General features: G+C 48.7%; 1 protein-coding gene across 25 annotated transcripts in view; it reads right to left on the reverse strand.

The window, feature by feature from the left end:
• The window catches only part of tenm3 (teneurin transmembrane protein 3), a 4,148,867-nt gene that overhangs the window by 43,495 nt on the left and 4,081,793 nt on the right, over window positions 1-23,579 (reverse strand). For all 25 annotated transcript variants that reach the window (XM_038805737.1, XM_038805738.1, XM_038805732.1 and 22 more), the window contains 2 exons: window positions 13,096-13,328; window positions 10,095-10,249 (listed from right to left, as the gene is read on the reverse strand). In XM_038805737.1, the coding sequence (XP_038661665.1) occupies window positions 10,095-10,249; window positions 13,096-13,328 (388 nt within the window). The remainder of the gene's footprint in view (window positions 1-10,094; window positions 10,250-13,095; window positions 13,329-23,579) is intronic.

Raw genomic sequence — 23,579 nt, forward strand, 5'->3', positions numbered from 1 at the left:
AATCTACGTCGTAGAACCAACTATGAATTACGCTATTTTAGGCCTAGAATTGTGTAATAAGGCAGGATTCATTAGTAATCTCATGGTTGAAAAGAAGTTCTGGGAAGAAGTGATAGAATCCCTAAGTAAGTTTGAAAGCAACATACTTGAGCCCAAAAACTGAGCCTATGAAGGGAGGGCTGCCTAAGATCGATTGGGCAAAGAGACTAGAATCTAGAAGGTATAGAGGGTAAACAAACTGTGGAAAATATTTTAAGAAATGATTAAAAATTTTCAAGAAATATCAATCCATTAGAAAACAAAGGCCGGAATTCTCCGGCGAAGTGATTGGCTTTTCCCGCCGTCAGCACACCTCCGTCCGTGGGTTCCCCGACTGTGTGGAGTGGCTTCAATGGGAAATTCCATTGACAAGCGGCAGGAATGTAGAGTCCTGGCGTTAGGGAATGGCACGCCGCCGAGAAACACGCAGCTGCGGGACCGGAGAATCCGGCCCAAAACCTCATCGGTGACTTATAGCATGTAGTGGCATGGCAGCACAGTGGTTAGCATTGTTGCTTCACTGTGCCAGGGTCCCAGGTTCGATTCCCGCTTGGGTCACAGTCTGTGCGGAGTCTGCATGTTCTCCCCGTGTCTGCGTGGGTTTCCTCTGGATGCTCCGGTTTCCTCTCACAAGTCCCGAAAGACGTGCTTGTTAGGTGAACTGGACGTTCTGAATTCTCCCTCTGTGTACCCGAACAGGCGTCGGAATGTGGCGAATCGGGGGATTTTCATAGTAACTTCATTACAGTGTTAATATAAGCCTGCTTGTGACAATAATAAAGATTATTATTATTAGGGATGTTAAGGTTGCTTCACCGAGTGGGCCACAAGGGAGACTCTGTCGGTTTTCATAGCTGTTTCTTCTTAGAACAAGTCGTAAGGCCTGCGCCAGAGGCTTATAGATTGATGGGTGCCATTCCGCATCAAGCATGACTGACCAGGAATCTCTCCCGCTCTTACCGCCAGCCATTGGCGTGTTGGAAGGATTTTGTAGCTTGATACTCAACCCCACCTTCCTTGGCCATCAAATATTGGGGTGGGCCTCAAACCCAGAGCATCTGGCTCAGAGGCAGGGATGTTAATCACTCAGAGTTTTATGGTGTTCTGAAGAATAATAGCAAACCTGAGGATTGGGACAGTTCTAGAAACCAGCTGAGGGTGACCAAAGGTCGATAAAAAAAAGGGGGGAAAAGAACATGACAGGAAGCTAACCAGGAATATAAAAATAGATTGTAAGAGCTTTCACAAGTTTATAAAAAGGAGAGTGGCTAAGGTAAAACATTGGTCCCTTCGAGAGGGAGTCAGGAGGAATTATCATGAGCAATAAGAAAATGTCAGAGACATTCAACAAATAGTCTGTATGCGTCTTCACAAGATACAAGTTACAAACTAGAAATAAAGGATAGCCAAGGGGCGAATGAGAGTGAGGAACTTAAAGCAATTAATGTCAGCAAAGAAAAAGTACAAGTGAAACTTAAGTCACTCTAAGCTGAAAAACCTCCAGGACCTGATGGCCTGCAGCCTAAGGTTCTAAATGAGGTAGTTGCAGAGATAATAATTTCACTGGTTATGATTTGCCAAGATTCCTTAGATTCTTGTGGATTATAAGTTAGCAAATGTAACTGCTATTCAAGAAAGAGGGAGACAGAAAACAGGGAGCTGTACGGCAGTTAGCCTGGCATCAGTCGCTGGAAAAATGCTGGCATCTATTATTAAGGAAGTCTTAACAACTGACTTCGAAAAATCATTGTATGATGAAACAGAATCAATATGATTTTACAGAAGGGAAACTCCTGGTTGACAAACATATTATAGAGCTTTTTGAGGATGCAACTAGGAGGGTTAATAAAGGGGAACCAGTAGATAGAGTATACTTGGATTATGAAAAGACATTTGATAAGGTGCCACACAAAAGATTCATCGGTAAGAAAAGGACTCACAGAGCTAGTGATTAGCATGGAGAGAGCATTGGCTAATTGACAGCGAGCAGAGAATCGGGATCAATGAGGTATTTTCAAGTTGGCAGACTGTGAGCAGTGGAGTCCGGTAGAGTTCAATGCTGGCACCTCTGCTACTTACAATCTGTATTAATAACTTCGACAAAGGGACGAAGAGTGACATATCTATGCTTGCTGACAAATGAAAGTGGTGAGGATGACACAAAGAGGTTGCAAAGAGATATTGGATGTGATCTACCGGCCGCGTCACACCAGAACTGGGGCGCATCACAGTCAGTCGATCCCGGGAGAGGCCTTTCCCGGAATTCCCAATGGCCAATATGCCTCGTTGTGATCTGAGTCCTACCCAGTCTCGCACGACTAAGTGAGTTTAGGAACCTATTTAGCAGTGCTTGCATCGGGTCTAACTCCCACCGTCATTTATCGTCCTCGTTGAGGATTCCCCAGCTGGGCACTGTTCAGTACTGTTCCCCACAAATGGGAACCAGGCAGAACAGTACCTGGCGGGATCTCCCAGATGATCGGAGGCCCTCAGGTGGTCGGCTTCCGGGCAGCGTGGCACCCTGGCACTGCTGGTGCCACCCAGACACCTTTGCATTTTCAGCCCTGTACCCTGGCAGTGCCACACTGGCAGTGTTACCATGGTGCCATCCTGCCACTGCCAGGCTGCCCGGGTGGCACTGACAAGCTGGCAGGGACACTGCCAGGCTGCCACCTTGCCTGCACCAGGATCCGTCCCAGGGGTGCCCTACCCGTGTGAGGTGAAGTGCGGGGGTCAAGTTATAGGTGAGTTGGGGCGTTGGGAGGGGATTGGGGGTTGCATCAGAGGTCGAGCGATTGGGAGCCATTTAAACGTTTGGGGGGGGGGGGGGAGGAAGGGTGTGTATTTCCCGCTGGGACACTAAAATCAAACAGAGTGCCATTAGATAGCGGAGTCGATCCCGGCGCGACAAGTGCTGGGAATGACCCCATTAAACCCGCCCAGAATGGACTCTATTTTCTATTAGTTAGGTTGCGCCCATTGAGTGATTCATTGTGCAAGAAACAAGGCTGAAGTTGCTGTGTAATGTGGGGAAGGGCAAGGTTATTCACTTTCGTAGCAAGGATAAAAAGCAGGATATTTATAGAAGGTGTGAAAGTTTTAACCGTCGATGGTGAGGGATTTAGGTGTAATCGTACAAGGAACGCGGAAAGTTTGGATGCAGGTACAACATGCAGTTACGGAGGCTAAAAATATGTTAACCCGGATTACTGCTGCGTATTTCCAGTCTTTCATCCTTTATTTCAAATTTTCAGAATGTTTCTTTTATTTTCCTTATGTGTTGTGTTATTTACACTGACCAATGCAAATTATCCAAGTTAATTGAATTTTGTTGAGTGCTAAAGGTATTTGGAATCTCAGATATTCAGAAATCCATAAGGATTTCAACTTCCATAGAATGGCAAATTAGTTACAAATTAAGGGATTCTTTCATTATTCACTTTAAACTATGTAAACTTGGAGGTTCACTTGCATTTCTTTCTTCTCTAACTGACCAATTTTGCAGATTACAATCAAATCCTATTTTGCTGTTACTTTTAAAAGGTGTCCAAATACGACAAAGTTGCTGCTATATTTCCAGGAGACGCTGGGTGGGACTTTCTGGTCCCATCAGTTCGGGGATTGGAAATTGCCACCCAAAGTCAACGGACATTTTGTTTGTCTGCCAATTCTCCGCCCCGCCTGTGACGATTCCCACAGTCGGTGGGACAGGAAGATTTGGGCCTTAATTCCTACTGCGTATATGTTGTGAAAGCTCTCTGGAAGATAACTTTAACGGTCATTACAGTCCATGTCGATCTAGACGTAGTTGGTCGCATTCTCGCCTCTAAATCAAAAGGTTGTGGCCTTAACCAACACACTAGGTCGGGGCGAGGAGGTCAATTTTAACTTCCGGATAACCCATTAGTGCCGAATACCAACAGTGCACCTATTCTGGCAGTGTGAAGTCCGCCTCAAACAGAACCGGCGAGCTAAAGGCACAAAATGGGTGACCTGGTGCAGCTTGCTAGAGTCGGATGGTGCAAAACTGGTTGTACAGCGGTTGAGTAGAGGAAGATGGCAAGGGCTAAGAAATTGCTATGGAGCCAGGAACACCATTCGTCCTTGTCCTGGCCCCACAAGAACAATCAAAGACTAAACTTTCTGACTTCCGGTTGCGGCTATGCCTGGGTAGGTCACATGGTCGGCAGCTCCCGTCGATAACGGACTTTCGGCCCTTTTAAGGAGCTCCAGCGGTATTTGGACGACAATTCCCGGTGTGGGAAAGTAGCAGTGAGGGTCCCCCAGCACAGTATGGAGTGGACCAGGAGCGGAGCGGTCAAAAAAGTGGCTTTAAGGGCAGCACGGTGGCCTAGTGGTTAGCACAACCGCCTCATGGCGCTGAGGTCCCAGGTTCAATCCCGGCTCTGGGTCACTGTCCGTGTGGAGTTTGCACGTTCTCCCCGTGTCTGCGTGGGTTTCGCCCCCACAACCCAAAAAAAAATGTGCAAAGTAGGTGGATTGGCCACGCTAAATTGCCCCTTAATTGTAAAAAAATAATTGGCTAATCTAAATTTATAAAAAAAAAAAAAAGTGGCTTTAGAGAAGAGAGGAGAACGGGCGCGAAAAAACAAGATGGCGGCAGACGGGGATCAGGTAGCGTGGGCCCAGTGGTCTCGGGAGAAGCAGGAGTTTTTAAGAAGCTGCTTTGCTGACTTGAAGGCGGAGATGTTAGCCCCTATGAAGGCGTCGATTGAAAGGTTGGTGGAGACCTAGAAGATGCAGGGGACGGCGATCAAGCAGGTGCAGCAGAAGGCCTCTGACAACAAGGACGAGATTCTGGGCCCAGCGGTCAGAGTGGAAGCGCACGAGGTGCTGCACAAAAAATGGCAGGAGAAGCTGGAGGACCTGGAGAATAGGTCAAGGAGGCAGAACCTGCAGATTCTGGGTCTCCCTGAAGGCCTGGAGGGGTCGGATGCTGGGGCGTATGCGGCCACGATGCTGAGTACGCTGATGGGTGCAGGGGCCTTCCCGAGGCCCCTGGAGTTGGATGGAGTGCACAGAGTCCTGGCAAGGAGGCCGAGGGCGGACGAGCTGCAGGGAGCGCGGTTTTTCCCCACGAAACGGTGGGGGCAGTACCCAAAGCGGGAGCGCGGTATTGTGTTCCATGTCCGCATTGGTTTATATGGGGTGTAGTGGGGGGGGAACTTTCTTTACCCTATTTTGGTGGGGGGAGGGCTGGTAATTTGGATAGGAAATCCAAAGGGGGATTGGAGGCAGAGGCGGGAGCGGCCGGGGTCAGCATGAGTCAGCTGATGTATGGGTGTGCAATGGGGGGGGGGGGGGGGGGGTGGTGTAGGGGGGTTAAGCAGTTGCTTGGCCGGGGGAGTGGGGGGGGGGGGGGGGGGGGGGGGGAGAACTGGGCTGCTGCTGTGCTGATTGAGGGGGAGTTGATGGTAAGAGGGAGAGTCGGGCGGGGAGCCTCCGCCTGGGGGGCTGGAGTGTGGGAGGCGCGGGCACGTGGCTGGCCTAAAAAAGATGGATAGTCGACAGGGGCGTGGGGGGGGGGGGGGGGGGGGGTGTAGCGCCCCAATCTGGCTGATCACGTGGAATTGACTGGCTTGAATGGGCTGGTCAAGAGGGCCCAGGTGTTTTCGCACTTAAAGGGGCTGAACCAGACGTAGCCGTGCTGCAGGAAACACACCTGAAGATCGAACCATCAAACCAGGATCAAACCAGGCTGAGGAAGGGATGGGTGGGACAGGTTTTTCACTCAGGGCTGGATGCTAAAAACAGGGGGGGTCGCAATCCTGGTGAGTAAGCGGGTGGCATTTGAGGCGGTGTGTATTGTGGCGGATGAGGGATGTCGATATGTAATGGTGAGTGGTAAGCTGCAGGGGGCCCGGGTGGTGCTGGTGAATGTGTCTGCCCCAAACTGGGACGACGCAGGCTTCATGAAGCGGATGTTGAGTCGGATCCCGGATCTGGAGGCAGGTAGTTTGATAATGGCGGGGGACTTCAATACGGTTCTGGATCAGTCCAGATCGAGGTCGGGTAAGAGGCCGGCAGTGGCTAAGGTCCTGAGGGGGTTCATGGACCAGATGGGGGGAGTGGATCCGTGGAGATTTGCTAGGCCAAGGGCGAGGGAGTTTTCCTTCTTCTCCCATGTACACAAGGCTTACTCGCGGATAGATTTTTTTGTGGTAAGTAGGGCGCTAATCCCGAGAGTGGAGGGGGCGGAGTATTCGGCCATTGCGATCTCGGACCATGCCCCGCAGTGGGTGGACCTGGAGATGGGGGAAGAGAGAGGCCAGCGCCCGCTGTGGCGAATGGACGTGGGACTACTGGCAGACGAGGAGGTCTGTGGGCGGGTCCGGGGGTGCATCCAAAGATATGTTGAGGCCAATGATAATGGGGAGGTGTCGGTGAGTGTGGTCTGGAAGGCGCTGAAAGCAGTGGTCAGGGGGAGTTAATCTCAATCAGGGCCCACAGGGAGAGGATGGAAAGGGAGAGATTGGTGGGGGAGATATTGAGGGTGGATAGGAGATATGTGGAATCCCCTGAGGAGGGGTTGCTGAAGGAGCGCCGGAGCCTCCAAACGGAGTTTGACTTGCTAACCACGGGGAAGGCTGGGGCCCAGTTGAGGCAGGTACAGGGAGAAGTGCATGAGTATGGGGAGAAGGCAAGCCGGATGTTGGCGCATCAGCTGCGGAAGAGGGAGGCGGCTAGGGAGATTGGGGGAATTAGAGATAGGAGGGGGAACACGGTGCGGAGTCCAGCAAAAATAAATGAGGTCTTTAAGGACTTTTATGGTAAATTTTAAGAGTCAGAACCCCTGGAGGTAGGGAAGGGATGTAACAGTTCCTGGACCAACTTAGGTTTCCAAAGGTGGAGGAAGGGCGGTTAGAGGGATTGGGGGCTCCGATCGGGATGGAGGAGTTGGCTAAGGGGTTGGGGAGTACGCAGGCGGGCAAGGCCCCGGGGCCAGATGGGTTCCCCGGTGAGTTCTACAGGAAGTTCTCGGACCTGTTGGGCCCGCCGTTGCTGAGAACCTTTAACGAGGCTAAGGAAAAGGGAATCCTTCCCCCGACAATGTCGCAGGCTTTGATCTCGCTTATCCTCAAGCGTGATAAGGACCCGTTGCAATGCGGCTCCTATAGGCCGATTTCGCTTCTCAATGTGGATGCCAGGCTGTTGGCCAAGATCTTGGCCACTAGGATTGTGTCCCTGGAGTGATTCATGACGGGGTTTGTGAAGGGCAGGCAGCTGAATACGAATGTGCGGAGGCTCCTGAATGTGATCATGATGCCCTCGGAGAGGTGGGATGCAGAAGTAGTAGCGGCAATGGACGCAGAGAAAGCCTTTGATCGAGTGGAGTGGGAGTACCTGTGGGAGGTGTTAGGAAGGTTTGGGGAGGAATTCATAGGATGGGTCAAATTGTTGTACCAGGCCCCGGTAGCGAGTGTTTCGACGAACCAGCTGTGGTCAGAGTATTTCAGGTTATATCGTGGAACGAGGCAGGGGTGCCCTTTGTCCCCCCTGCTGTTTGCCCTGGCGATTGAGCCGTTGGCCATGGTGTTGAGGGAGTCCAGAAACTGGAGGGGGTTGGTTCGGGAGGGGGGGTAGGAGCATCGTGTCTCACTATATGCAGATGACCTGCTTTTGTACATTGCGGATCCAGTGGAGGGGATGGGGGAGGTTATGCAGATTCTTAGGGATTTTGGAAACTTCTCGGGATACAAGCTAAATGTAGGGAAAAGCGAGCTTTTTGTGGTGCATGCGAGGGGCCAGGAAAAGAGATTGGGGGAGCTACCGCTCAAGATGGTGGAGAGGAGCTTTCAGTACTTGGGTATCCAGGTGGCCAAGAGTTGGGGGGTCTTGCACAAGCTCAATTTAACGCGGCTGGTGGATCAGATGGAGAAGGACTTTAGGAGGTGGGACATGTTGCCACTCTCCCTGGCGGGCAGGGTGCAGTCTGTAAAGATGACGGTCCTCCCTAGGTTCCTGTTTGTTTCCCAGTGCCTGCCCATTCTCATCCCCAAGCCCTTCTTTAAGCATGTAAACAGGAGTATTACGGGATTTGTGTGGGCAAATAAGATCCCGCGGGTTAAGAGACTGTTTTGGAGCGCAGTCGGAGTGGGGGGTTTGGCGCGACTGAACTTCCGCAGCTATTACTGGGCAGCTAATGTGTCTATGATTCGGAAATGGGTAATGGAGGGAGAGGGGGCGGCGTGGAAACAGCTGGAAGCGGCGTCCTGTATAGGCACTAGCTTGGGGGCACTGGTGACGGCACCGTTGCTGCTTCCGCCGATGCGGTATACCACGAGCCTGGTGGTGGCGGCGACACTGTGGATTTGAGGGCAGTGGAGACGGCATAGAGGGGAGGTAGGGGCCTCAGTCCGGACCCCGATACGGAACAACCACAGGTTCGTTCCAGGTAGGATAGATGGTGGGTTCCTAAGCTGGCATAGGGCGGGAATCAAAAGAATGAGGGACTTGTTTATCGATGGCACCTTTGCCAGTCTGAGGGCGCAGGAGAAGAAATTTGGGTTACCCCTGGGGAATACCTTTAGGTACATGCAGGTTCGGGCGTTCATGAAAAAGCAGGTGGGGGAATTCCCACTGCTGCCTGCCGGAGTTTACAGGACAGGGTGGTCTCGGGCGTGTGGGTAGGGGAGGGCAGGATATCGGAAATATACCAGGAGGCCTCGGTGGAAGAGCTGAAGGGCAAGTGGGAGGAGGAGCTGGGTGAGGAGCTGGATGAGGGCCTGTGGGCTGATGTCCTGGGCAGGGTCAATTCCTCCTCATCTAGTGCCAGGCTTATCCTGATTCAGTTTAAACTGGTGCACCGGGCGCATGTTACAGGGGCGAGAATGAGTAAGTTTTTTGGGCTAGAGGACAGGTGTGTGAGGTGTTCAGGGAGCCCAGCTAATCATGTCCATATGTTTTGGGCATGCCCGGCGCTTACGGAATTTTGGAAGGGCTTTGCAAAGCCTATGTCCAAGGTCTTGGATACTCGGGTAAAACCGAGCTGGGGGATAGCGATATTTGGGGTATCGGACGATCCGGAAGTGCAGGAGTCGAAAGAGGCCTGAGTTCTGGCCTTTGCCTCCTTGGTAGCCCGGAGAAGGCTCTTGTTAGTGTGGAGGGATGCGAATCCCCCAAGCGTGGAGGCTTGGGTCAGTGACATGGCTGGGTTTCTTAGGTTGGAGAAGATAAAGTTTGCCTTACGAGGGTAATTGCAGGGGTTCTCCAGGCAGTGGCAACCGTTCCTTGAGTTTCTCGCGGAACGATAGGTGGAGGTCAGCAGCAGCAGCAACCCGGGGGGGGGGGGGGGGGGGGGGGGGGGGGGGGGGGGGGGGGGGGGGTTGGTTTTGTTGATATATTGCTTTGTTTTCTTTGCATTATTTTCTCTTTTGTGGTGTTTTGTAAAAAATATTGAAAAATCTGGACTAAAAACATTTTTTAAAAAACTAACCTTTCCAAGGCCTCGTACACCCTATTGTTATTTGGAGAGTGAATGTCACACACCTGGGTCGGCTCGATTCTCAAGTGACAATGAAGGGAGGAGTTGTATGTGCGTCTCAGCACCAAAATTTGCATATTAATAAGGTTATCCCACCGGAAAGAGTGGGAAGCGTTTTGGCCTCCCAGGGTAGGCCCCTGTTAAAATGACCGAGGGTTAGACTGTAGCATCACCGGGAAGCTAAATTGATCACCTCATTTTGAGGTCCCTTGTGACAACTTTGCCAAATTAAAATTGACGTTTCGGACCTTGAACGCACAATCTGACATAACATTTGAGTTCAGTACTTGGGGAGTAGATCATTCCCAATGACTTCACAGCTCAGAAAGATATTCCAGTATTTTGCCAACCAAAGCTGTCACAAAGCGATTAGCTGTTCATCGGACATATTTGTTGTTGTAACTGCCATTAATGATGGTTCATGGATGCAAGTTATTTATTTTTCATTTCTATTCAGGATTCTGTTATTTGGGAAAAGTCCCTTCAATCCTATCCGCGTTGATCAAACACTGTTTCAAGCGCCTTCTCCTGTTTAAATGCTGAACCATACCTGGCTTATGTGCATGGTGGTGTCACAGGTCAAAGGTCGAGCTGACGTGAGGTCATTGGAGCCTAGCAGTGTGGAAATTATTCCATTCTGATCCACCTTTCTGATCATGGTTCCATCCACAAAGTACATCAAACCGTTCTTATCGATGGCAATCCCTGTCAACAAGAAATACAAAATCACTGTGAGACTGACAGGCCTCGAAACAGGGCAAGGAGGCTGGCCTTTAGCGAGCTCTCAATAATCAAGACTTTAATGACTGCTGCATTAAGTATTGATGTTGTTAAATTGGTCAAGTGCCTGATGGCAACAGATCTACTCAGGCTGGAGGAGGATGCGAACAGCAAAGTATTAAAAGGTGGTGCCCACGTAGTGTTCGAACTGGGTTTCAGTTAACAGGAACTTCCAACTATTCTCCATTCAAGATTTCTGAATTACAGACAAACTGGCAAACAAAGGTTTTGTGATGTGCTGGGTAGTTCCTGGAGTCTCCCGGCCTTTATACACATTGCCTCCCACTTCCCTTAGAGTTTGCTGGTCTCGAACTGAACGTCTGAGTGCTTTTATGAAAATTCCATCCAATTATAAGACTCACTTGAGTCACTGAGGGTCTCAGAGTGCTAACGTGGAAATACACAGTACCCTCATTATAAAGCTCTCTAATTTATTGCACTGTCTTTGTTCTAAGGCTACTCTCATTGTGACTCCTGACTCTTGCATGTTCTGGGACATTCACCACAGCACTGATCTCATTATAGCACAGCAACAGATTGGTCTCACGGTTTCAGTTTTCGACAGTGAAACTAAAGGCAACGGGGTAAGAAGTGGCATTCCTCATTTTAAGAAATTAACACCCACAATCTGCGACTCTCTTAAATCTCTAAATCGTAACAATTCAGTCCCTGTACTAAGTGATCATGACCTGGGTATAATTCAGTCTCTAACAAACATAATCTCAAATTGGTTTACAAATGCAGAACTTTGCTAGCAAAGGAAGGTTTGTACGAGCACGCCTATGTGAATGTGTGTATGTTTGTGGATTTGAGTGTGTGAAGGTTTTGGGTGTGGGTATGTAATTTTGTGTGTGACCATGGGCAAGAGAATGGTCTCCCACTAGAGGTGATCTGCAACTGCTTTGCACTCCCAGCACAGGAAGCAATTCACTATCCTTTGCCATGAAAACCTATGCAAAGCGAGGATTACGAGGGATTCCCGCTATCGGGCAGCCATTTTGAGCGGGCGGCCCAATAGCAGTGTCCCGCAGATGGCCATCCCCACTCCCCCCTCGCAAATATGCCCCCGTCACCGGATTTTCTGGGTTCCCCCTTCTCCCACATATGGGGGTGATCCGTCCCCGACCCGCACCCCCTGCTCCTCCCAGAGTCCCTTAAAAAGGGGGACCCACAAGAGAGAGCCCCTAAATAAGGATACGCCCCATAGACACCCCCCAAAAAGAGACCCCAGTCAGGAAGCCCCTCCCCCAGAAAAGAGAAACCTGTCCACAAGCCCCCCAGATAATATAAGCTTGCTAGGAATCCCCCCCCCCAGAAAGACAAACCAGTCTGGAAGCCCCCCTGAAAAGAGACCCCTGTCAGGAATTCCCCCCCCAAAAAGAGAGCCTGTCAGGAATCCCCCCCAAAAAAGAGACCCCTGTTAGGAAGCCCCCCCCCCCAAAAAAAAGACCCCTGTCAGGAAGTCCCCCCAAAAAAGAAACTGTCAGGGACCCCCCCCCCCCCCCACAAAGGAAAAGAGACCCCTGTCAGGAAGCCCCTCTGAAAAGAGAAACCTATGAGGGAGCCCCCCCCAGAAAATAGAAACCTGTCAGGAAACTCCCCATAAAGAAGACCCCTATCTGGAAACTAGAGCAGTCCAGACAGAGGAAGTGAAAAACATTATTGTTGTAACACAAAGCTGAACAATACACCTGCCGGTTCAGGCAGAGGATGCATCAGAGAGCTCCAAACACACACAGCTGTTAGTCTTGCTTTCCTTCACGGTTGAGTAACTCTAAAGTGCTCTAACCACAATGTTTATAAACCACTTGAAAGAGAGTTAGTGCATTCCAATTACCCCCATTCATGCTTGAGTGATTTTGAAGTGCTCAGTTGAAAATTGACAGCACTTAACTCACTTTGATGTGGTTGGTGTTTGTAAACATTGTGGTTAGAGAATTTCAGAGATATTTAACCGTGAAGGAAAAATAATGAAGCAAGGCTGACAGTTGTGTGTGCGTGGAAGCTGTCAATGACAGCCCACTAAGGGAAAGAAATGAATGGCTTGCATCGCAATGAGCTGAGGGGTTTGAACACAGGTCACCACTTTCTCTTCCTCTGTCTGAACCAGCAGTTGTATGCCAGGTGGGTGTTACAATTGTTTTTCACTGCCTCTGTCTGGACTGCTCTCTGGCAACCAGACAAGGATCTTCTTTCAAGGGGGCTTCGTGACAGACTTCTCTTTTCTGGGGGACGTCCGGACAGGGGTCTCTTTTCTGGGGGTCTGTGGAGGTGATTTTATTTAGGGGGTCTCTGGGAGGAGTTCTCTCTATTCAAGGGGCTTCTGGGGGAGTCCCGTGAGGGTGGGGTAGGCAGGTTATGCAAGTTGTGGGTGGTGGCCCTTGGGGACAACTCCCTTAAGGAATTACCCCCTTGACCCATGGCGAGGTCGATCACGTCAGGGCCACGCTGGGAAATACTTGCAGTGATCCCCACTCACGGGACCGGAGAATCCGAGGGTCCGGAGGATATGGTGCCCGACCTGCTAAGTGGATGCAAATGGGTCATTAAGACCTGCTTGCATCCTCCCACTGGTGTGTGGGCACGAACCCCAATCCCACCGCCAGCAGAGGGCGGAGCATCGGAAACGGATCGGCGCCTTTTCTTCACGACGGCCGATTCTCCGCCTCATTGGGAACCCCACTAATGGGGATGGAGAATTCCGCCCATTGTGTATCTAAGTTTGTGTTTGTGTATGTGCATGCACCGGTTTGCGAGTATCTGCAACATACCTTTGGGACCCATCAGTGAAGCTTCAACAGCTTTCCCTCCATCTCCACATCGAGCTTCATCAAATGGCAGACAATGTTCTCCAGTCCCTGCTACCACTTCAGAGTTAGCCGTCAGATCTTTCTCACCAATCAGGGATTTTGGATGATAGATCCTCCGCGTGTTGGTATCTGAGATGTATAGATCTCCAGTGACTGGGTCGGTTGCCAGGAAGTATCTATGTGATGGGTTATTGCTGTAAAAGTAAAGATTTAAAAAAAATTAAAGGTATCTTTCAAGTTATCGAATTCAAACGAAGCGATGGTCCAGCTGTATTGCTTGCAATGGCCAGAAAAAGCAGTGGCACCTCCTCTGGACTGGAGAGCGGATGGCACACAGTATCCTTTGTAATGATTCTGCTGAACATTTCAACATGTTTTTACTGTAACAGAGGGCAGAAAGCTAATTAAGGAACAAGCTAAAACCAGGTTTAATCATCTCAACGCCCACAGTTTTAACGTAACATATACCAGAGTGTTCGATACACCATCCATACATAGGATTGCAGCAAGAACTCATTAATAGTAGCAGTTTAAGAAATCCCAAGACTGTTACCCCACTCCCCACTGAATGATTTCATTCCGTTTCCAGACTACTCCTGTTCTGTAAACCTTCCTACTTAAGAGCTTATGCACATCATATTGTTGGTATATTCAGCGAGAGGCAGTGGGATACATGGTGCCTCTTTCACATGCTTCTGCTCGTTATGGGATTTTGGCAATAACAGCTTTTCTGTTGAATGAAGATCAGGGTATTCAATGCTGTTTGAGTTTTACTATCAGGTTACGGTTGTAAAAGAATGATCAAAGAATCAACCTAATGGGGAAAGTGCGATTTCTTTTTCAATTGCTGTTCCTTATTTGTTCAGCAGTAAGGTTTGCTCCTAGGTACTGGCACTAAGATCACCCCCCCCCCCCCCCCCCCCCCCCCCCCCCCCCCCCCACCCCTCCCCACCACCTCCCAAATAGTTTTGGGATAAATGTTACTCTTCACTAAAGAAGACAATGATAGCAAAGTATATTTTAATGGTCTAATTCAAATTCACAGCATCTTATTTCATTTTAATTGATTCCATAGAATCCCTACAGTGCAGAAGGAGGCCATTCGGGTCATCGGTCTGCACCGACCCTCCGACAGAGCACCTACCTCGGCCCAATCCGCGCCCTATCCCAGTTACCTCCAAACCCCACCTAACCGTTGGACACTAAGGGGAAATTTCGCATGGCCAACCCATCTAAGCTGCATATCTTTGGACTGTGGGAGGGAACCGGGCCACCCGGAGGAAAGCCAATTCGCCACAAGCTTGTTTTGCGCTATTGGCAGGAATGAGTTTTGTGCCAATAGTAAGATCCTCGGGAAGCAATGCGGGATCATCTCCAACTTACCCTGACGCTCATTCTAATTTTAATTTCAGAGAGGGTACATAGAATTCTGAAGGGAATTGAAGACCTTGCTGAGGGCCATGCTCAGGGATGCTCCAGTAGTTTGAACAATGACAGGTGGGACATTTGCTGCGATGTGACGGAGCAATGGATTTAGTTTGGCTGGTGTCAGCAGTTGAGGAGTTGAAGTCCCTTCCCCACAAGCAGTGGAAAATCCTTCAGACGTAATGATAATTCCTATCATTTTAATACCGTGTTTTCACTTGTCCTTTGAATGCTGGTGAAGACAGAGATCTTCAGAGCTTTCTGACTCTCACCAGCAAGTGAAAGAAGCTGAACCGAGAGAAAAAAATCTGTTCTGGTAAGATTTCACAGGTGCTTGGAACAAGAAAGGAGGAGCCCCGAGACACCAGAATTGAGGCGACTTTCAAAGGCTGCAGCTGAAGGAATCACCCACTGAACTCCAGATATTAATATGAGTAACAATGGGCTGGATTTAACAGACATCTGCCAGCGCTTCTGAAAGCGGTGGAGGGCTCATAAAACAAAGGGGGGCAGGTTATGGCATCCTGCCTTATTGAGGCCACTTAAGGAATTCAATTCTGCTGTTGTTTTATGTGCGGCGGGGGAGGCTGGGAGCCTGTAAGTTTTCACTGTGCGTGCTGCTGTCAGGCAGGAAGAGAGAGTTCACCCCTTTGGGGTGATCCCCTATTCTCATTGGAGGCACCAACCCCAAGGCTGTTACTCCTCCCCTTTTTTAAAATAAATTTAGATTACCCAATAATTTTTTCCAATTAAGGGGCAATTTAGCATGGCCAGTCCACCTACTCTGCACATTTTTGGGTTGTGGGGGCGAAACCCACGCAGACACGGGGAGAATGTGCAAACTCAACACGGACTGTCACCCAGAGCCGGGATCGAACCTGGGACCTCAGCACCGTGAGGCAACTGCACTAACCAGTAGGCTGTGCTGCCCCTACTCCTCCCCTTTAACCTTCCCCCTGCAACCCTCTCCAGTCCAACCACCCACCTCTCTCCCCACCCTGGCTCAATGGGGCTGTCTAGTCAGGCCGATCCATCCAAAATCCAGCCTTAATTCTAAGTCTGGGCTACATTGCTTCCTTTCCTTTGGGAATGTCTGCAGTTCTATAAGTGTCTCCCGCTTGATTTTGGTGCTGCTGGGACTGCGGAGTTGGCGGCCAATCAGATTGGCTCTCTAGGGCGGGACTTCTTCCCCAGAGAGGTCCCCCTCTAAAACAGCGTTCGGGTGGATGGACTGATGACAGACATTTCAGGGGTTGGGGTGTTTAAATCCAATCGACTTTTTCCTACTAATCTCCAGCCACAAACAGAGCTGTGGCTTTGTAGCAAATTGCAAACGACATCAAAATCAGTCAACAGTCACAAGAAAATGAGTATGACAGCCAGATTCCCATTACATTCAAACAAATAACAACATTAATATAATTTATGGAAGGTGGGATGACCTTTTGCTAGCTAAAAGATGGCATACTTCCAACCCACGCTAAGATGCACCCTGCAAGGTTTCAAGTTGAAACTACCACAGCATTCAATGTTGCACACTGCAACACCAAAGTTCACCATATTTAACAAGAAATGCATGTATATAGGGCGTGATTTAACAAGCAAAAAAGAGTCCCCTTTGGGTGGGTTTGGTGGGGTGTTTCCTGGCGTTTGTAGTGCCGGGACCAACCCCTCTATCAAACGGGACTCCTGTTATTTTTTCAGGACTCGGTGAGGAATGTCCCACCGAGCCCGCACTTACAGGGCGGCACGTTAGCACCGTGGTTAGCACTGTTTCTTTACAGGGCCAGGGTCCCAAGTTCGATTACCGCTTGGGTCACTGTCTGTGCGGAGTCTGCACCTTCTCCCCCTGTCTGCGTGGATTTCCTCCCAGTGCTCCAGTTTCCTCCTGCAAGTCCCGAGAGATGTGCTTGTTCGGTGAATTAGACATTCTGAATTCTCCCTCTGAAGAGTGGCGGAATGTGATGACTGAGGGCTTTTTACAGTAACTTCATTGCAGTGTTAATGTAAGCCTGCTTCTGACAATAAATATTATTATTATTGTTACCTTCATTGTTCAAAGCCCCAACTTACCTGTAGGGGTCCTCGAGCCCCTGTACCCCACCTCATAAGGGCACTCCAGGGCTGATCCCCTGTGTGGGCGAAATTCCACCGTGGCACCATCAGCCTGGCACCCTGGCAGTGCCACCTGGACATTCCAGGCTGACACCCAGGTAGCACTGCCAGGTGCCCAGGTGGTACTGCAAGGGTGCCACCCTTCCCAGAGGCCCCGATCACCTGGGAGACCACCCCCCCTCCCATTTGTGAAGACCAGTACTAAATAGTGCCAGCTGGGGCCTCCACAGCAAGGGGATTCAGTCCCAGGCGTTGGTTAGATCTGGCAGAGGCATACTTAAGCGTGCCGAACTGCACACTGAAATATGCAAATTTAGGTCCCGCGCACATCCAGAGCGCAACATTTTGCGAGGCGTGGCGAGCTGGGTACATCTTGCAAGAGGCCTCGTCGCTTCTGGAGTTGGGTGCGACCCGGCCGTTGATCGAGCCCATCATGTTTTACATGACCACCAGGCATCTCGAAGTTTCTTCCGGGCAATAAGGTGTTTTTGAAGAGTAGTAATGGTTGTAGGAAACGTATAAGCCAATATGTGCACAGTAAACACCCACAAGCAGCAATATGCTAATGAGCAGGTAATCTGTTTTTGTGATGTTGGTTGCGGGATACATATCGGGCAGGACATCAGGGATAACATCCGGCTTCTTCAAAAAGATCCATCGGTTCTTCTATGTCCACCAAAACAGCCAGATGGAACCTTGGTTCAATGACTCATCCCAAAGACGCGATTCTCCGCTCCCCACGCGGCCTGGGAGAATCGCGGGAGGGCCCCCGACATTTTTTACGCCCCCCCCGGCGCCCCCCGTGATTCTCCCCCCCCCCCCACCCAGAAAAATCGGCGCTCGCCGTTTTGTACGCCGAACGGCGATGCTCCGAGCCCGGTGGGCCGATCAGCCGGCCCTTCACGCCCGTTTCACGACGGCGGCAAACACACCTGGTCGCTGCATTCGTGAAACGGGCGCCAGATGCCCGTTTGGGGCATCTAGGGGCCCGATTGGGACGGGAGCACCACGACTGTGCTCGGGAGGGGACAGGCCCGCGATCGGTGCCCACCGATCGTCGGGCCAGCATCCAAAACGGACGCACTTTTTCCCCTCCGCCACTCGGCAAGATCAAGCCACCACGTCTTGCCGGGCGGCTGAGGAGAAAGACGGCCACCGCACATGCGCGGATTCGTGCCGTCTGCGCAATGAAGTCATCCGCGCATGCGCGGGTTGGAACCGGCAACCCGCGCATGCGCGGATGACTTCACATTCTCGGCGTGACGAGGTCGCTGCCGAGAAGGACGGAGGCCCGCTCCTAGCCCCCCGGGTGGGGGTGAATTAGCTGCGGGGAGCGGGCTCCGAGGCCATCGTGAACCTCGGCCGAGTTCATGACGGCCTTCACGAATTCGGCCCCGAGGAGAATTCCGCCCAGGGCCTCCAACAGTGCAGCACTCTCTCAGTACCACACTGGAGTGAAACCCTTGATTTTAAGCATAATATCTGAAATGGGTCTTGTATCTGGAAACTTATCACTCAGAATCCAGAGTGCAACCAAAAAGACCACGGCTGCCAATCTAAACAATGAAATGTAAGATGAATTTAGCCACATGAGCTGTGGGTGCCATTACAGATACCTGCTGGATGCAGGGATGTAATGTTAAGGGGGTCACAGGGTCCCTTACCTTAACACAATGTCATAGAAAAATAGATAGGATCTCAAGGAGGCTGGCAGGAAATAGTTTTGGTGACAAATAGAATGTAATAAAAAATGACTGAATAGTAATTAAGCGTGAATGTGCATTGGTGATAAGATTCAAATTTATTGGATCTCATTTGCTTCCGTCATTTATCTTTCAGATTGCTTTACTATCTTATGTTGACAACCAAGTGTAATGTATTGTTTAATGGCTGATACGAATCACTGGGGCTGGCTGACCCTTTTGATTATGAAGCATCAAGGACTTCCAACTTTTTACTTTAGCGTTTTGGCATTAGAAGAGTCAGCAAATTACAGCGTCCAACAAATGAACTGCAGGTTAAAGATTAGTTATTTGTCCCGAATTCAGATCAGGACAGAGAGGCAGGAAAGAAAAAGGTAATCATGCAGAATATCCTGAAAATTGAGGTATCACCAGGGGTAAATCATCTACTGATAAGCAATCTGGTAGGCAGGCGTCCCAGGATGCAAATAAGGCCACGCTATGGGGGATAACAGTGTTAAAGTGGTGAGGTGCACATCAGTCTAACACATGCAGAGCTACCTCGAGGTCACCCAACACTACAACCAATTGCCATATCCTGGCCAGGGATAAAATGGGAAAGAAAAATTAGTATCTCATAGACGGTTCATGAAGTTCAATGTAGGGACCATTTGCCCCTCTGTGTTCAGACTTTATGAGCAGACGATGATGCAATGGTGATGATAGCTGATATTTTATGTGAATGAAGAATTATTGCCAGATTCTTCATAATTTCCTCATCCATTGAGGGAACAATGACAGCGGCGGCAATAGGAATGAATCAAGTAGAGGGTGGCACGGTGGCATAGTGGTTGGCATTGCTGCCTACGGCGCTGAGGAACTGGGTTCAATCCCGGCGCTGGGTCACTGTCTGTGTGGAGTTCACACATTCTCCCCGTGTCTGCGTGGGTATCACCTCCACAACCCAAAGATGTGCAGCGTAGGTGGATTGGCCATGCTAAATTGCCCCTTAATTGAACAAAAATAATTAGGTACTCTTTTAAAAAGGAATGAATCAAGTGGATTACACACTGTTTGCAACTTAACAAAGACTTCACGGAAAGTGATGAAATGTATTGCTAACAGTGTCAGCTCCAGGTAAGTGCATAACTAATCCAATATACTAACCAACTTCCAATCATCCTGATTGAAAAGAAATGCCAATCCCAAAAGAATGGATTGATTTTTTTTGTTTGTTTATAAATTTAGAGTACCCAATTCTTTTTTTTTCCCAATTAAGGGGCAGTTTTAACATGGCCAATCCACCTACCATGCACATCTTTGTGGGTGAGACCCACGCAAACATGGGCCAAATGTGCAAACGCCACATGAACAGTGACCCAGGGCCGGGATCAAACTCGAGTCCTTGGCTCCGTGAGGCAGCAATACTAGCCACTGCATCACCGTGCTGCCCTCAAAATGGACTGATAAAGCAATTGTCTCACTTACAAATGGCCATCTGTTGCCAGGGGTTTAATTCTTAATGCAGAGAGTAGATCTACCCCGAGATCTCACTGTGAGATAGGACCAAGTTTGATCAGATGGAACTGTGCCTTAATGTGGGGCCATTGAATAGCAGTAATACAAATGGTTGAATTGAGCGATCCATTTTAGCATTAAAAGCGGCTAAGGAATGGTGTGCAAGTGTCAAAATTTAATTTCAAGGCACAATTCTTCCATTTTCATTTATTCAGACTGCATAAGGATTAAATGGACCAGGATGCAAAGGCTGCTGGTTCACTCCTTTGTCTTTTTAGCATTTAGCAGCACTGTAACTTATCACCTGACTGGTCTTCCAAAGTTTAGGTCAGAGAGTTGTACTTATATGCCTCTATTTCTGGCCTATGCTGATGTCACTATGATGGATCCTGCACTGGATTTATGGAATCATGGTTTCATTCCCAATTGTTTCATCTAGTTAACAGTGAGGGTAAAGAGGGGAGACACGTGCAGTCACATGTACTCTGCCTGGTATGAACAGCCGAGAGAACATGCTGTTTGATTCGATCAGTCAATCGTTGGGACTTACGGTCCACATCCCTGGTATCACGCCTGCACTGAAATTCAATGATTGGCTGATCAAATCAAACAGCATGTGCCTCCAGCTGCTAATTATAGGCAGTGTACAGACTGTACTCAACCAACCTGTGCTTGCAAAACCCAAAACAACAGTCTACTGTTAAATATATTTCTGCAATTGTGCAGCACTTGCTGAACAATCCTGAGAGCACTAATAGCTACTCTAAAAATCAATTGAAGATAATCAATCGACTTGTAATGTAGATGATTCATGCTTGTGAGAAGCAACATAGACTCCAACACAAGGACCCGTTTTCTTCAAACAAAAGGATTATGTTCAAGCCTTGAGCCTATTCGGGAGCCTACAGTTATTACTGGAGGGTTTATGGTTCCTTGCTGCTTTTTCCAGGGCAATGCCGTGGCCAATCAGAGTCAGCTTGCCAACTAATCAGCACCCCTTTCTCCTCTGGGATAAATTGTTGCAATCGTTTCAAGATTGCCATTCTTGTGTTTGGCCTGATGATTTCAGGATGAAAAGCAATGGTAGTGTTCAATTCTGGTCGCCACACTACCAGAAGGATGTGGAGGCTTTAGAGAGGGTGCAGAAGAGATTTACCAGGATGTTGCCTGGTATGGAGGGCATTAGCTATGAGGAGCAGTTGAATAAACTCGGTTTGTTCTCACTGGAACGACGGAGGTTGAGGGGCGACCTGATAGAGGTCTACAAAATTATGAGGGCATAGACAGAGTGGATAGTCAGAGACTTTTTCCCAGGGTAGAGGGGTCAATTACTAGGGGGCATAGGTTTAAGGTGCGAGGGGCAAGGTTTAGAGGAGATGTACGAGGCAAGTTTTTTACACAGAGGGTAGTGGGTGCCTGGAACTTGCTGCCGGAGGAGGTGGTGGAAGCAGGAACGATAGTGACATTTAAGGGGCATCTTGACAAATACATGAATAGGATGGGAATAGAGGGATACAGATCGAGGAGGTGTAGAAGATTGTAGTTTAGTTGGGCAGCATGGACGGCACGGGCTTGGAGGGCCGGTTCCTGTGCTGTACTTTTCTTTGTTCTTTGTTCTATGTCTCTTCTCCAAAATAAAAATTATTTCCAATATACTATTGGATTGGATTTGTTTATTGTCACATGCACCAAGGTACAGTGAAAAGTATTGTTCTGCGTACAGTTCAGACAGTTCATTCTATACATCAAAAGAAAATACATAGGGAAAACATAAAATATACTGTACCAGTTTCAATTTCTCAGATTTGAGCACAGTTCTCCACTTTCTTCCCCTGTTCGAACTCTAACAATGCCAGCTAAAACGTCACCAAAACCCTGTTTGACTTCATTGTTCTCTTTTAAAATAAATTTAGAGTACCCAATTCATTTTTTCCAATTAAGGGGAAATTTAGCATGACCAACCAACCTACCTACCCTGCACATCTTTGGGTTGTGGGGGCAAGACCCACACAAACACAGGGAGAATGTGCAAACTCCACACCGATAGTGACCCAGAGCCGGGATCAAACCTGGGACCTCAGCGCCGTGTGGCTAACCACTGAGCCACCGTACTGCCCACCACTTCACTGTTCTAATGCTAGTCATGCCTGCCTTCATTACTCTGTTCAAATTCTACTGGTGTCCCTTTTCAAACCCTCGTCTAACTCAAGTCACACTCCTCTCCATTTCCTTGTACCAACTCCACCTAAACCCCTCTTCATGTCCTTTCCCCAGTGATTTTTCTGTTTTAATTCGTCACACCTTGATGCGATTCTTCTTGTTTACCTCAGCGAGATTCTAGGTTTTAATTTCTCTGATACAGTCGTCAAATAACTGCTGCTCAATGCAGTCAATAATCTCATTTGCGGATGTTTTTTGATACAAAAATTGGTCCGGTTCCTGAACACAGAAACATTATAAATGCGTCTGTGACAAATTGCATTGTTTGTCAATTCTAGCGAAATCATAATTGCTTCCTTCGGAACGTGTCCATCATTTCACCAGAAATAACAGTGAGGGACAAAAATTCTTGTCAATATAACCGCAGAGTCACAATCCTTTTCACCAGTTATTTGGTGAAAACGTCCTGTGTTTTTTTTTAAAGGATCTTGACTATTTGCTTCTGAGTAGGTTGGAGGCGTGATTGTCTTGGATGTGTGTTCGATAGAATTACTCGACATTTGCATGACTTTTTAAAAATCCTGGGCAAGTGGCCTGCTCCAAAGCAACTGCTATTCCCCCAGTCAGCAAGAGGTGGAGCATGAGAGCAACTCTGGGCGATTACCTTGCATGTTACTTCCTCCATCTGACCTCACCGATTCCCTGAAGCTACAGCCCGGTTTTGCATATGGTGCGCCTTACACTTCCATGCCGCAGTATATTGCAGCAATGAAGAGCTTTGTTCCTGGCCCTGGAAACTGACAATTCATGATGTGCGGCAGCACCAAGTGCCTAATAAGCTGAGATCATCAAAAAGGATATTTATTCCACAAACAATTTCTTTCTTGAATCACCATTACCGTTTCTGTTAAGTAAGCTCTTTAAAACCATTTGCGTTTTATATCAACACTTATTCTGCAAGTTGATAAAACAATGCCTATTTAAAACTCACTTGATATTTGGAATTATTCCCAGCTCTATTCAACATGCGGGGGAAAGCAAAGTCTGCTAGTAAAGCAGATTAAATAATGCTGCTGATACAAACACATGGAGACTGTTGTTCAGATGTTGTTCGTCAAAGTTTGATCATTCTGGGGCTCCAGAATATTTTGAGGGGAATTATGTTTTGGGATGGTGTGCTGAGGGATCAGGTGAAAATGCTCCTCATACATCTCAATTTTATTTCAAGATGTGACATGAAGAGGCAGGCCAGTGTGAGCATGTTCGGCTGCAAACTAGCTTGGGGAGAGTATTGGAAGTTGACGATTGGTGTTAATCTGGCCCAAGTTCATTTCTCTACGTTAATGATAACTAATCACAAGGGCGTGAGATTAAGGAACATGCCTCAAATCATCATTATGTCCAATCTTGTCACAACCGTTCAATTTTGTGTCTGGGAAACGGTTTCCATTGGTGTTCCACCGTGCTCAGGTTTGGATTTAAATGTGGGAGGCATGATCGTGAAATTTGCAGATGACACAGAAAATTGGGTGTGTAGTTAATAGT

This window comes from Scyliorhinus canicula, chromosome 8 (genome assembly GCF_902713615.1).
Source record: "Scyliorhinus canicula chromosome 8, sScyCan1.1, whole genome shotgun sequence".
NCBI lineage: Eukaryota > Metazoa > Chordata > Chondrichthyes > Carcharhiniformes > Scyliorhinidae > Scyliorhinus > Scyliorhinus canicula.